Source organism: Rhinolophus sinicus, linkage group LG14, assembly GCF_036562045.2.
Source record: "Rhinolophus sinicus isolate RSC01 linkage group LG14, ASM3656204v1, whole genome shotgun sequence".
NCBI classification, from domain to species: Eukaryota; Metazoa; Chordata; class Mammalia; order Chiroptera; family Rhinolophidae; genus Rhinolophus; species Rhinolophus sinicus.
In genome coordinates, this window is record NC_133763.1 from 48,873,922 (window position 1) to 48,888,405 (window position 14,484).

The following is a 14,484-nucleotide window of genomic DNA, read 5'->3' on the forward strand; positions in this document are numbered from 1 at the left end:
AGCACCGCGCGGGGGCAGCAGAGGCTCGGAGGGAAGAAGGCAGCCGCCTGAACCTGGGCCCTGTCCTTCCTTGCCTTGCCCTCCCTCCCCTGCCCTTCCCTCCCCCCACCGGGGTGCCTGCGCAGAGTACGCAGTAAATGGGTGAGTGAAAGCACAGATAGATGCTCGGCCACTGGGTTAAGTGCGAGGTATATATGAATGAGTCCGGAGAACAGAGGGAAAAGCCTCACGGAGCTTTTGGGACCTCCCACGGAGCAGGTGGGACCTCAGCTAGGCCTTGAAGGATGGATGGGACTCAGGTAGAAGAGTGAGGTGGTCGAGGCAGGGGCTGAGCAGCAGCCGAGGAGCTTGGAAAAGGGAGGGGGACAAAAAGGAGTGAGGAGGCCGGCCGTCCAGGTGAGGAGTGTTTTCCCAGGGGGGATGAGGCAGCATAGGGTGCCAGGTAGCAACGGATGGCAATGGGCTTGATGAGGCAGCCTCAGAGACCCGCGGCGGAGCTGACAGGTAGGTGGATGGCCTGGAGAGTGGCAGAAGGCCGGAAAGGTGGGAGGTGGGAGGTGGGAGGTGGCCTGGAAGGGCAGCCAAACCAGCTGTTGTAGAAACTCCGGGGTCCTGTCTTTCTCACAACTACAAAATTATTAGCAGACAGACCAAGAACAATAACAAAAACCAAGCTCACAATTTTCTCCTCTCACAGGTACGCCCAAATATCCAAGAAAGAGCTGAAGTCTGGGACGAGGGGGCAGGGTATCTCTGGGATTGGAACTGGCCTCGTCTTCTAGGCAGCCCGCCCCTCCCTGAAATGGGTAAGCTACTTCCGTCTGTGTCACTCTTAATGTGAATCCCATGCTTTTTTTTTCTGCAGAAATGTCAGTGTGTGTGATTACTGGGGGCTGGCCCAGATCCTGCTGGGGCTGTTATGTAATATATGACATTTATACTTACTACCTTATTAAAATCCAAAAGGAATCTGAATTCCAAAACACATCTAGCCCCCAAGGGTTTGGATAAAAGACTCTGGGCCTCCAGCAGGAGAGTCACGTGCCAGGTATTGTTGTAAACACTTTATATAATAATCCTTATAACACTCAGAAGTAGGTTCTCTGCTTATCCTCATCTGACACGTGAGGAAATGGAGGCACAGAGAGGTAAATAGGAATAATTTGCTCAAGGTTATCCAGCAAGTGGTCCGGTTCCAGTCATAAAAAAGCTTTCTGACCTCAGAGGGTTTATATGACGATGGGAAGCTCACGTGCCTGCAGGAGCCCGACCCCCACGTATAAGTGAGGCCGCCTGCGGCTAAGAGACCTTAGGGAGGGGTGGGGGGACGGGTGGTGTGAGCCCATATTCTGCTGCTGGGAGTCCACCCCAAGTTACCCACCAGATCTTCTGACTCTTAAAGGAAAGCAAAAACTTTCCAATCTTTATGTGAAATGTCTCTATTTCTACATTCTGGCACCTCATCCTAGATTCTGAAAGCAGTGTGAAGGCCAGCGCTGGGAATGGGGTGTGTGGGCTAAGGCTCAAATTGTATGTATAATATTTTATTTCTTAAACCGTGGGTGGCGAGGTGTTGGAGGCAATCTGTTCATTCCTGGTGATGGGTCCTGAGTATACATTATATCATATGCTGCACTTTTCTGTGTGTTTGATGTAGGTTACCATTTTTTAATTAATTTGGATGGGAAAAAATGCAAACTAACAAATCCCACCTGAGGCTGGACCCAGGCCTAAGGCTTCCAGTGTTCCATCTCCGCTCCTGGTCTAATGGGGGCTATAAAGTAAGAGACATGGTCAATATTGTATGCAGTCAAATGGGCAAAGTGCCAAAGAGAGGTAAGAAGCTTCTGGAAGACCCCAGCTGGGTGGGGCACTCACCCGAGCCCTTTTACCTTTGGGCTGGATGTTGAATGTGGGGAACAGTATTTCAGGCAGAGGCAATGGAGTCTGCAGAGACACAGAGGTGGGAAAGGGGTGTCATTTCCAGGCACGTCTGAGACCAGTGGGGACAGACCAGAGAGCATAGGGGAGAATGGAAGACACACCTGGAGAGACGTGATGGGAAGAGACTAGGACACCTTGGGTCACCGCTGCCTCCTGCTTTCTTCACCTCAGAGCAGGAATTCCATTCCCCTTCTAAAGGCCGTTTGACATTTAACTACTTCACGTGTAACATGCCTGACCTGCTCTGGAAAATTAGACCCTCAGGGGAAACAGCCCGTGTCCATGTCCTTCCTATAAGGAATATGGACAGTCGGGCTACAGAACTTGGAGATTATTCAATGTGCATTGAGCAACCTTAGATGGTGCTTGTTCAGCTGTCCCTGGGCGGTTACTTTGGCAGCAGTGTGTAGGATGGATGGAAGAGATTAAGAGGACGCTTCTAGAATCCAAGCAAGAAATAAAGGTCTGATTTATGTCGTGTTAACAACATGGGACGCCGGGAGCAGCGGAGGCCGGCCTGAGGTGGAACGGACCTTGCTTTAGAAAACGACTGAGTGTGGTCACAGCACCCCTATGCACCCACTTTCTCAAGCCAGAAACCTGGATGTCATCCCCCAGCTCCGCCTCCAATGTATCATTCAATCCTACCGCTTACCACCTCCAAAGTACCTCCCAAAGGTGCCCTCTCCCTCCCTGGGAACACAGCCTGGGTTCAGGCCCTCATCGCCTCTTGCTTTGCCTCCTGCCCCGGAGAGTTGCCCATAAAAATCCATTCCCAGCATCGTTGCCAGAGTGGACCGTCTGAAACAAAGCCCGACTATGTCACTCCCTTAAAACCATTCAGCAGAGCCTCGCTCAGCACTCTTAGGATAATGCTGAGTGCCTTACGACAACATACAAAGGCCCCTTAAGGTGTAGCCCCTGCCTACCTTCCAGACCAAATCCTCACTAGTCTTTCCCCCTCCACAGATTCTTCAGTGCCATGTTCCAACCGTAGGCCAAAACTTGGAGCTTCCAGTATATGCCATGTTTTTCCAAACTCCCATGCCTGCAGTGTTCCTTCTTACCCACACACCCTCTCAACCCCTTATTCACCTCCCAACACTCCCCCACCCCCGTATCACCTCTGTGCCTTGTGCCTATCCAATTGCATGGTGATTAGTTATATATTCTGTCTCCCCTGCGCCGCTGTCCTGTCCCCGAGGCACTCACAGGCATTTCGTGTGTGTCCCCAGTGCTGGGTTCCGTGCCTGATGCAAAGTCGGCACCGTGGATGGACGGATGGATGGGTGGATGGACGGATGGATGGGTGGATGGACGGATGGATGGGTGGATGGACAGACAGACAAAACCCAAACTGGACTGAATTGCTGAGATGGGGAAGGAAGGGAGTCAGGGTGGCAGAAGGAATGGCAAACCGAAGAATTCCAAGATAACTTCAAGGTATCATTGAACCTGAAGAAGTCGGATCATTATGAGAATCAAGAAAAAGAAGGGAAGAGACACGAGGTAGGGGGAGAAAAATGGGTTTATTCGCATGATAGTGAAGAGTGAGCCAGCGAGTGGAATGTGAGAGGGAAAAGACTTTCATGAAGGCAACACCTAGCTGCTAAGATTTTAAGGGGACTGCAAATTCAAAATAAAACCTGGACCAGTGTAATGCCCACAGTTTTCATACTACAAAAATAAGGAAATTCTATTTTTGAAAACAGAATTCAGAAGAAAATCTCCCACCGCCTTAAGTGACTCAAGGTGAGGACAACTCAATCCCTCTGGCTACAGGAAGTGCTTCTTAAAGCACCAGGGGACTGTGGGGAAGTTTTTTTTTTGAGAGGAGGAGGCTTTTCCTGTGTCATGGCCCGCATCCCACAGAAGGGTAACGAGCAAGGATTGGAGTTGTTGTGAGGCATGAAAGAGGCTCATTATGACAGAATGGAGGGGGAAGGGAGGACTAAGAAAAAGTGGATTGGCCACTATGTCCCCAAGGGCAGGGGGCCCTGGGTCAGTTACAAACTCTGGAACAGTCACCAGTCTGTTCTAGAAACCTGAAACTCCCCACTAATTAAGAGTGCAGTCTTGCCTCAAGAAACAGAACCTGCACTAGCAAATTCAGTCCCTCTTCCCTAATGGGTGCTGGCGACGGGGTGGGTATGCTCGGAATATCCTCGCGGGCTGGGATCTGAAGCCTCCTTGCCCCAGCTGTAGTCTGGAAAAGCAGCGGTGCAGTTAGGAGTAGGGTGGCTTCAGGGCGTGTGACGTGTGCAGTCTCAGAGCCCCGTGCTTGATTCTGCACTGAGGGGTGCACGTTACGCAGCCAGTCCTGGTTGTGAGAATTCTTTCAGCAGCTGACGAACGACCTCTCGCTTAATCTTAGGTATATAGGGGAGGCGCCTCAGGTCCTCCAGGGGAGTGCGAAGTGTTTGTGGAGTTCCAATTTTAGGGCTAAAAAGGGCCCTGGAGCGTCCAGCTTTTAACTATGGGCTACTTCCCTCCCCCCATTTCACAAGTGAGAAAACAGAGGCCCGAGAAGTGAAGTGACTTTCCCAAGGTCACCCGACCATCAACAGCAGAGCTGGGCTAGAACCCAGAGCTCTCCACTCAGCTGCTCAAGAGCACGCTGAAATCCTTGTGGTGAAGAAAAGGGGATAGTTTGTAGCAGGGGCCCCGGGGCCAGGAAACACAGATTTTGAGGAGCAGCACAGCACATCCCGGGGAAACTGAGTCACAGCATCCACCTCTCAAGTCACCACCTGAACACACACCAACGTCACACCATGCCGCTCCTGCCCCCAACACATTGCATCCCCCAGCTTCCCCTCCTCAGCCAAATCCCTTCGTGCTTCCATCTGCACCTCCTGCAGGGTCTCCAGCCTTCCACGGAGGGGTGACATGTCCCCCGCTAGGCTCCTGTCACAGTCCAGGGTGGTTGCTTATTAACCTGTTTCCCCAACTCAACTATGCATTCTGGGACAGCACCCTGGGCACACTGTACTAACAACCTGTGCACAGCTGTATCCCCACGCCGGGCCCAGAGTGAACACTCAGTCAATATTTATGGAGTGAAGGAAGCGACGATGAGGTTCTTCAAGAAAGGGACCAAAATAAACAGGATTTCAGGGAGCAGAGTGGAGCCCATCCAAGTCTGAGTGTCCCCTAAGCAGGATAAAGTTGGACTCCATGCCAGCTGAGCTCGGCCTGGGAGCACACAGCTTCCTGGAGGCCGAGAAGGCACGGGGCCAGGAGGCTGACTCTACCAACATATTCATTAAGGAAAAACAAATAGAGATAAGAGAGAACAGCTGGACAGAGGGCAGAGGGCGGGCTTACCCAGCGCACCAAGCTGCCTGAGCCTTCTATGGAACCCATGTAATTCCAACCCTCCAACCTCAGCTTGCGGAATGTGGGCCCTGCATGGACAGGCTTGGGCTTCAGGCAATAGGAACAAACATAGCCGGAGTGAAGCAGGGGGATGAGGAGGGCAAAGGAACAGAGTATTCTCTCATTTTAGAAGCAGACCGTTTCTGCAAATAAGAGTGAAAACTCTGGGTTCTCCTTCAGTTTTGCCGTCAAAGTGAAGGCACATCCCTTTCCTTTCCTGGTCCGTTTTCTTACCTGCAGATGAAGGTGTGGTCTGTTTCTAAGTTCCCCTGCCTAGCAATTCTCAGCAGCTGTAAGTCAGCTGCCTATCCTCAGGCACGTCCATAATTTTGCAGCTGGCCTCCCCTCCAGTGTTGGTTTGCTGGTGCGAAGCCACAGCTGAGAACGTCTCAGCTCTCCTGGTACCTGGCACCTCATCTGTAAGGAGGCGTAATACACCTCTAGTTGTGGAGGACCGAGGGCAGGGACCCAGCAAGACAGCAGTGCCCTTCCACCTCTGAAATCCCATGAGAGTTGCAGACCCTCCATGGAGGTTTCCCAAGTGGGTTTTAAGCTCTTTGACAATCACTAGACATTAGAGTGGGAGAGTCAATAGAGACAGTGCCTCCTGAAGAGGAAACAGGGACCCAGAAAAGTCTGAGCCTTGCTCAAGATGGCAGCCAATGAACACCAAAGGCCTGGTCTGCACACTCCCCAGCACAGCACGCCCTCAAAGGGACGGCCTGCATCTTTCCACTGGACAGACGAGGCCAAGGTCAAGTCTGTGTAGTGCCCGGCCTAGGCTGCACCACATGGGACAGAGCTTCCCTCCGTCCAGCGGCCCCTGGCTGTGACGTCATGTCCGTGACTCCTACTATGTCCCTTAACTTGAACGCGGAGAGCAGAGAGCTACTTCCGCCGAAGCCTTGAGATGGTCCCGGCCTGCCAAAGGTTTGACTCTGACACTCCCTAACAGTAGACTTCACAAAAGAAATGTCTCGCCACATCCCTTCCCAGCGCTGGCTTTGTGAGTCTTGCCAAGGTCACACACCTTTCCCCCCTCCACCAAAGCCCCGGAAAGTGGCCAGTGCCTGATGTACAGCCGTTGTGACTCCTGACTTACGGTGGCACAAGTCCTCATCCTCATCCTGCTTCACCCTGAGCCTTTGCCGAAGGTACCATCTTGAAGCCTTAGCATTAACGAGTTCCTCCTTTCCCCTCCTCCCACTCCTGCCCCACCAGGGTCCAAATCCCTAGTCATACTTAGAGTTTGCAAAATAATTCACCACAGGGCAGCCGGGTGTGATGTGAGGCCGGGAACAAGGTCAGCCTTCCCCTTTACCCCGCGGGAGTGTGCATGGGAGCCTGTTCATACCTGCACCCCAGCAGTAAGCACAAGCCCAGCACATGCGTCCTCGGCATGTCTGTGGATGAACTTCGCAGAGTCTCTGCCCCTATAAGCCACAGCCTTGGGGCATAAGGGGGCATGTACAGGACGTCATGGAAACATCCTGGCAGAAGAATCGCTCCTGGAAACGTCCTGGCAGAAGAATCGCTCCAGCCCTCGAGGGTCAGGGGAGGGATCTCAGGGCAGTCACTTCTGTGAATAAATGACTGCGTCAGCCTGCTTGCACAGAATTCCTGCTCTCCAGTAACTGCTAAGGCCTGGGGCCATCAACCCTGCCACTACAGAGATGAGTGGAAATGCCAGCTTGACCACTGCGCACACTGATGCCTTTTTTCAATCTTCCCAATTTGGTACAGGAAACACCTTGCCACCCACCTGTCAGGTTTCCAAAGCTAAGCCTCCCTGCTGCTGTGATGAGGCAGGTCACCGGATGGATGCAGAAAGGGCTGCGAACAGGGGCCTGGATCCCTGGGGCAGTTGGAAGTTGAAAGCCATTGGGATGTGTTTTGGGTTAGCAGAGGTGACCTTGAAAACAGCAGGGAAGTGGGATGTGCTGACACTTGGGGCTCTTCCCAGGAAAAGCCTGACACTACAGTCTGTTCAAACCGGTGTCCTGATGGGCGCGCTCTTCCCTTTCCCCCCAGGGGCAGAATTGAGGAAACTCGATTGCCAAAAGCCGCTGAGGAAAGGAGTAATGCACGGACTTTTGCTTTGTCAAGTGAACCGAGACAGCGAATGAAGATCAGAAAGAGGGGAAGCGGGCAGTCTATGATTGGCAGAGATGGACGGCCAGCAGCAGCCGGGGACGCCCATCTCGTGTGGCATGATGAACTTCAAAGACAGGCACGACTCCTGGCCCTTACTTAGCATGAACTATGTGGGGAAGGTGTGTGAAGGGCAGGCCTGACCAAGGGTAGCCAGGCAGCCAAGCCCACTGCCTCTGACAGTGCCCTCCATCTCTGTACCCCCGACAGAGGAGAGGATCTGAGGAGTATGGTTTTACCTACCACAATCCCCAAGGAAGAAAGGAGGTCGAACTGGTCCTACAGACTCCACCCTGGTTGCCTGTTAAAATTGCCTGGGAAGCATTTATAAAATCCCAGGTACTTACACCTCACCCCAGACCCATTACTCAATCTCTGAGCAGTTTTTTGCGTTTTTAAAGCTCTCCAGGTAATTCTACTGTGCACTTAAGGCTAAGAAAACCTGTCTTAAGCTAACCAAGCCTTAGAAATTCCAAGGTGACTAGACCAGGCATCGCTCACATGGATTGATGCCTGTTCTAACGGTGGTTCTGGCTCAGTGTCCCCTCTCAGTGTGGCCCAGAAGATGCAGCACACTGCTGTCTGTCCCCACAGGGCAAATACTTGGTTTAAGATAGTTTCCCAGGGGACACCTGTAGTTTTCCCAGGGACCAGGAGCTGGACTGCTGGCTGCTTGGGAAGGACAGTTGTAATCCCAGTACTGAGGGCCTCCTTCCAGGACTGGGACCCACCAGTGTCCCTGCTCAGCAGAGAGAGGGCTCGTGGACTGTCATACAAGGAGGCAGTTGTGGTCATTGAAAGAAAATAAGGTGCTTTGTATGCTTCCTCTTTTCTGTTTCTTGTGAATCCCTTCCTTACAAACAGCTGTCTCATTGTTTCCACGAGGTTGGGCAGAGGCTAGCTAAGAAATACTTTCAGCCAAGGCCAGTCTGGCTGATAAGTTCCGTACAGTGTTATCAGTAGCTGTCAAGTTACATTTCTGAGAACTGGGGGAAAGAAAATACTTTGTTATGTGATTCAGGAAGACTTTTTTTTTTATAGATTCGAGATGGGACCCAAGACTGCTTTTCCATAATGTCCTTCCTTCCCCGTCCACAGCCCAAACTCCCCACAGACGGGTCCTTACAAGGAATGAAGACACAAGCTCTTTGGAAATTGACACCAATGGCAAAACATTAACACATTCCCAGCGTCTCCGAGCCACACGAGTGCAAAAGCACTTGGGGCGAATTACTGGTTAGACATCAGCCGATCTCAGGATGATGGAGAATCCCCTTGGACATTTCTAACAGGCGTCAGCAAACTTCTGTAAAGAACCAGATAACGATCAGAGGACTGTGGGCCATGGGCCTCTGTCACCACTACTAAACTGCAGTTCAGAAGCAGCCACGGACAGTATGTAAGCTGGGCTGCCTGGGTTTGACTGTATTGCAATACGGTTTTCTTTACCAAAACAAGCAGGCTGGATGTGGTGATTTGCTGACCCCTGTCCTACCAGAGCACAGCTTCCACAGACTGAACTGAGTGACCATTTAATGAGTGACAAATGAAGAAAGCAGGACATGGTAAAAGACTGATAAGGATTTAATGACAAATATTCGATATTGGTTGCTGAACACTAGAATACTGTCCAGGCAACCATCATTAAATAAAACAACCTGAAAATAAGGCAATTCTCACATACACAAGCACACGCTCACACAAAACCTGTTACTCTTAGGATCATTAAATTATTCACGATTTTAACACACAGCTGTCAAATAACATTACAGTGAAGGAAAATGTGCACAAACTTCAGAAACACAGCTCAGATTGTCTGTGAATACAGGTTCTTCATTTGTACTTTTCACATATGCACAGCCTCTTGATCTTGAAGAGACCACATGGCTCACGGGGTTAATTTGTCGTCTTCTCCTTCCAACTCGGAGCTCAAGATTTAAGCCATTCACCCGATTTACTCTGCCCCAGGTTTTGCTCGGTGAAGGGCAGCCTGCACTTGACCAAACTCCCAGGAAACAAATGATACACTTGCCTCCGTTATCATTCATGAGTTGGGGGAAGGAGTCTTTAGAGTAACGTTTTGAAGAATGAACCAGAAATACTAGTATTCTAAAACTAAATACAAGAAACCACCTCCTGAATGCATGTAACCTCACTTAACGCAGGTATGTTCCCTGAAGAATTGTAAGCAAAATGGAATCACATTTTAGATGTACCATGAGAGTAGGTGTTGATGGTTGGACTGTTTCCTTCTGCTAATGGGTTTGCTCGCGGAAGGGCTACTGACCTAGTAGCCAACTCTCAGCCACAGTAACAGAAAGAATGAGGCGCCAATGAAATCCAAAGATTTCTACTGCCTCTAAATTATTTTACATTAGTTTCAACTGAACGTTCTCCAGAGCTGCTAATATGTAACGTATTTGATGCAGACCACACTGTGCAACGGCAACAAAAAGCCAAATAACCCATCAAGTGGATAGTCAACCCATGAGGAATCGAAAGTTCAATGAGATTTCATAGGCACAGACTTAAAGAACTCAAAACAGCTGGAAGAGGTAGATGTGCATGAAAAACAGGAATAAGGTTACCTATAAATTGGTTACATTATTTTCAGGTGAGTCTTATACACTTTGTATTCAGACTACAAGATTCAGAATAAATAATGGTCACTTGCTTTTCTAGTACTACTCTCAACTAAAAGAAAATAAAAAGGAATTAGTGTCTTCCAAAACAATTATTTTGAAAATCTATTTGAATTTGTGAATAGCAGTAAACTGATTAAGAGGGCAAGATCAACAAGCATGATACAAACCCAGAGGTCTCAGGATTTTTTTTTTTAAGTGTTTTTATAATGACAAAAACATGCTTTTCTGCAGTCCCCAAAGAGATTCTTTGCTAGAATAGAACTGACCAAGTATCAATTACTGGCATCCACAGATTGGCTAAACTGTAAAAACAATCTTGTAGTTGGGTTTTGTCTTTTTCCTTCAAGTGTGTCCCACAGTTTGTGAAGATGCTTCCAGGAAAAGTACAGGGTAACACTCGCTCGTGGAGAAAACAATACTGCTTTCCATAACTCTAACGTCTAAAGGCTAACCTAGGGAAGGAGTTTTCAGCACAGGTAACTGAAATCTATACAAGCGTCATCTAACTATAGCCCCCTACTAGAAATGGAACACACCTAGGACACCCTAATTAGGTGACAAAGACCAGCTTTGTCAACAAGGACATCTTTGGACCTTCTAGACTAGCCTTAAGTTTTCCATCAAGCATACGAATTTTCAGTGTTTTTATTTGATTATATAAATCACAACAGGTAAGCCTTCCTAGCAGCTGAGATGGAGAGACAAAAGATCAGACCACACCTCCCCACACTGTTACCAGCCTCTCTTCAGAATAGCCTGCTGCACTCCTGTCCCCAGGCCTTCACTAAGATGGGCCCTAATACTGATTTACCTCACAAAGGTGTGAGGAACAACTAACAATCGTTAAAAAGTATAAAGCACTTTACAAATACAAAAGTGCTAGTTTGGCATTTATAGAACCACCAGAAACCATCCATGGCTTGTGCTTTTGGCAACTTTGCATTCTCACTTCTCCTCGCTTGTGCCCTCCTTGTGTAAAGCCTGGAGCTTTCTACTGTGCCTCCCTCTACTGTGTGTAGGAAAAAGAAAATTTCTAGTCAGATCAGAGCCCAGGTCAATATGGGTGGAGGTGGGGGTTCGGTGATCTCCTCCATCGCTCCAGAGGGCGAAGGATACACAGATACAAAGCGAAGGCAAATGAAACAAAGGAGCCTTCCACCCCAACATGGGACCTTTTGTTTTCCTGTGTTTCTCACATAAGGCCAGTAAAACTCTGAGCTGGTGACTTTTGCAGCAGATCGCTGGAGTAACTGCTGCTGCTGGTCCCAGGTTCACTTCAAACAAGCACCCAGCTGACCTGGGAAAGTCACACATAGCTAAGATTGTTCCATTTCCCTTCACGTGAAAGGTCCCAAGTGAGACCTGAAAGAAAACCCGGAGCCTGGCACACACCTGACACTGGCGGCTGGGGTCTGCTCACCCACACAGACCCCCATGACCCAGCAGGAAGCTGGAATATTTCAAAGGAAGTAGCAAAGAACCAGGAGCAGGACCAGGGTTCCCAGATCTGAAAAACAGTTATGAATTTGTAAACCTCTGAAGTTTCATCCTTGAAATGAGGGTGTGTAGCTTTTCTGCCCAGTTTCCCCTGGATGCCTCAAAATAGCAGCTAACTGTGGCTCAGAGAAAGAAAGGGACAAGCATACAATACATCCTCTCCAATAGGACGGACAAGGTTCCTCGACTTTTCCAAGGACTATAGCTGACGTGAGGGGACAGGGAAAACAGTGGCTTTAACACCTGGTGGGACCAGGATAGTTATTCACACCCGCCTTTTATTTTACCCCATAACCCTCACCCCAACCACACCCTCTCCTCTGATTCCCACAGGCCATCACAGCCCAACCTCCGCTATTACCTGCCATCCTGTTCCCTCCCACCCCCTACCTCCCCTTCCTCCAGGTCCTCCAAGTGCCTGCTCTTACGGCGTGTATCTGAGGAAGTCACCGCGCTCAAACACATCTCCCAAACATTTCTTCGTTGGGGAGGAGACAGGCAACATATATAGCACCCCAGAAGAACAATTCTTACTCAGCCCTCCCCTTCAGGGCCCCCTAATAGCAAAAGGCTCCTGTCACTCTCCGATTGTCCCTCCCGCCGCTCCCCATTTCTTTCTATAGGGTCTCCCCCCAGGACATGTACTCCCCACATGCTCCTGGCGGGGGAGGGGAGGGCAGCCTCCTGGGGCCCAGCCCTAGCACAGCTGCAGCTTCTGGTGCTGTGCCAGGTGCGTTTTGTAGCGGAAGCCCTTGCCGCAGCCCGAGCACTTATGTGGCTTGTTGCCGGTATGGATGCGGCGGTGCCGGATCAAGTGTGAGCTCTGGATGAAGCTCTTGCCGCACTCGATGCACGTGTAGGGCTTCTCTCCCGTGTGCGTGCGCTGGTGCTGCGTGAGCGTGGAGAAGTCGCTGAAGCGCTTGTCGCACTGGCCGCAGCGGAAAGGCTTCTCGCCGGTGTGCACGCGCAGGTGGTTGACCAGATGCGAGTTGCGGCCGAAGCCCTTCCCGCACTCGCGGCACACGTAGGGCCGCTCGCCCGAGTGCGTGCGCTTGTGCGTGAACAGGTGCGAGCTGACGCTGAAGCTCTCGCCGCACTCGGAGCACATGTAGGGCTTCTCGCCCGTGTGCACGCGCTGGTGCTTCACCAGGTCCGAGCGCCAGCTGAAGCGCTTGCCACACTCGCCGCAGCCGTGCGGCTTCTCGCCCGTGTGGATGCGCTGGTGGTTGGCCAGGTGCGAGCGGCGCACGAAGCCCTTGCCGCACTCGCCGCAGGCGAAGGGCCGCAGCGCCGCCGGCCCCGCACCGCTGGCGGCCGCGTGTGCGCGCCGGTGGCTCAGCAGGTGTGAGCTGAGGCTGAAGGCCTCGCCGCACTCGGGGCACGGGTAGGGCTTCTCGCCCGTGTGCAGCCGCCGGTGCTTGAGCAGGTCGGCGCGCCAGCTGAAGCTCTTGCCGCAGTCGGTGCACAGGTTGGGCCGCTCGCCCGTGTGCAGGCGCAGGTGGTTGGTCAGGTAGGTGTTGCGGCTGAAGCCCTTGCCGCACTCGCCGCAGTGGAACGGCTTCTCGCGCGGGGGCCGGGCCAGCGCAGGCCCCGCCCCGAAGTCCCCCGCCACGCCCACGCCCACGCCCACCACGCCCACCACCGCCCCGCACTCGCCCGCCAGGCCGAAGGGCTCCAGGCTGGCCGCCGCGGCCGCCTCCGCCAGGCGGTGCATGCGCTGGTGCTGCAGGAAGGCGGCGCCGGGGCTGAAGCTCTCCCCGCAGTCGGGGCAGATGGTGGGCGCGTCCATGATGCTGGCCATCAGGTTGTCCAGCTCCCCGAGGTCCATGGCCATGGGGTGGTGGAGCCGGCGGAAGCGGCGGTGGGCTGACTTGTCACCCCGGTGCCGACTCCCCAGGGAGAGGTGCCGCCTCCAGGGAAGCACGGGCGGGGGCGGCTGCTCCTCTTCCTCCTCGAGCCGGTTCTCCCCGGCGCTCTCCTCCTCCTCCTCCTCTTCTCCGGGGCTCCGGGATATGCTGTCGGACTCAGACAGTCCTGGGAACATGGCCACCTCAGCTACAGCAGACTGGTCGTCGTCATCCTCACGGAAAGCCATCCCTTCTTCGTCACTCAGCAGCCCCTCTGCAACAGAAAAGGTGGCAATGGGGTGGACTATACCTGGCGCTCGAAAGGTATAAACCCAGAGGAAGTCAGCCTCAAAGTGTGTGGGCCACGAATTAATCAATCCTCTCTCGGGAGAACTGTCAACGTCACTCTCCAAGGTCCCCAGGATTCCAGCCTCTTTCCTACCTGGTACCTCCTGGGGAAAGTCTAAAGAAGAGCGAGTTCCAAAACCTGGGAAAAGCTCACTCACCTGCCTCCTTGGCTCGCCAGTTCCTGGCAACGGTCTCTGGGCCCAGGCCCCACCCACTGCCCCCGAGGGCTCCGCTCACAGAGCGTCTGAGGTCCTTACTGTCTGCGGGACATGGTCGAGTTTGGGCCAGGTGGGCCTCTGTGGGAGCTCAGAGGGGATCTGTTCACTCTAAGAGCGCCCTCTGCCTTTCAAGGCTCTGACCTCAAAAGGTAAGACCATACTCTAGGCAGCCACAAGGAAAGACCACCTGGCCTAACCAGGCCCAGGACTGATTTTTGAAACGTGATTGGTCAGCCTGGACCAGCTTAAGGGTTTTACTACCTGAGGCGGGTGGAGGGATGTAGGGGGGAAAGGGGAAGTGAGCATAAAGCCTAGAGCTGAGAGGCTGATGCAGACCTCACACCTGCCTGAGTCTGCTGCTTATCCCCAAGCAGAGGGGGCCCCTCCAGGAAGTTACTAGATGCAAAAGCATGTGTTTGTGTGCTCTGCAGGAGAGGGCAGCAGGGAGCCTGGAAC

General features: G+C 52.1%; 1 protein-coding gene and 1 long non-coding RNA gene across 8 annotated transcripts in view; one reads left to right on the forward strand and one right to left on the reverse strand.

Moving 5' to 3' along the window:
• Positions 1-10,207, forward strand: LOC109446819 (uncharacterized). Of its 5 annotated transcripts, XR_012491847.1 has the most exons (5): positions 1-141; positions 698-806; positions 7,354-7,552; positions 7,684-7,812; positions 8,515-10,207. It is a non-coding gene; the product is annotated as an uncharacterized LOC109446819 (long non-coding RNA). The 5 variants fall into 5 exon arrangements; XR_002137278.2 differs by having other exon boundaries at positions 7,354-7,812; XR_012491848.1 differs by lacking the exon at positions 7,684-7,812 and having other exon boundaries at positions 2-141.
• Positions 9,040-14,484, reverse strand: part of ZNF697 (zinc finger protein 697) — a 26,661-nt gene continuing 21,216 nt past the window's right edge. For all 3 annotated transcript variants that reach the window (XM_019730582.2, XM_019730581.2, XM_074319117.1), the window contains exon 3: positions 9,040-13,736. In XM_019730582.2, the coding sequence (XP_019586141.2) occupies positions 12,313-13,736 (1,424 nt within the window). In that variant the 3' untranslated portion in view covers positions 9,040-12,312. The remainder of the gene's footprint in view (positions 13,737-14,484) is intronic.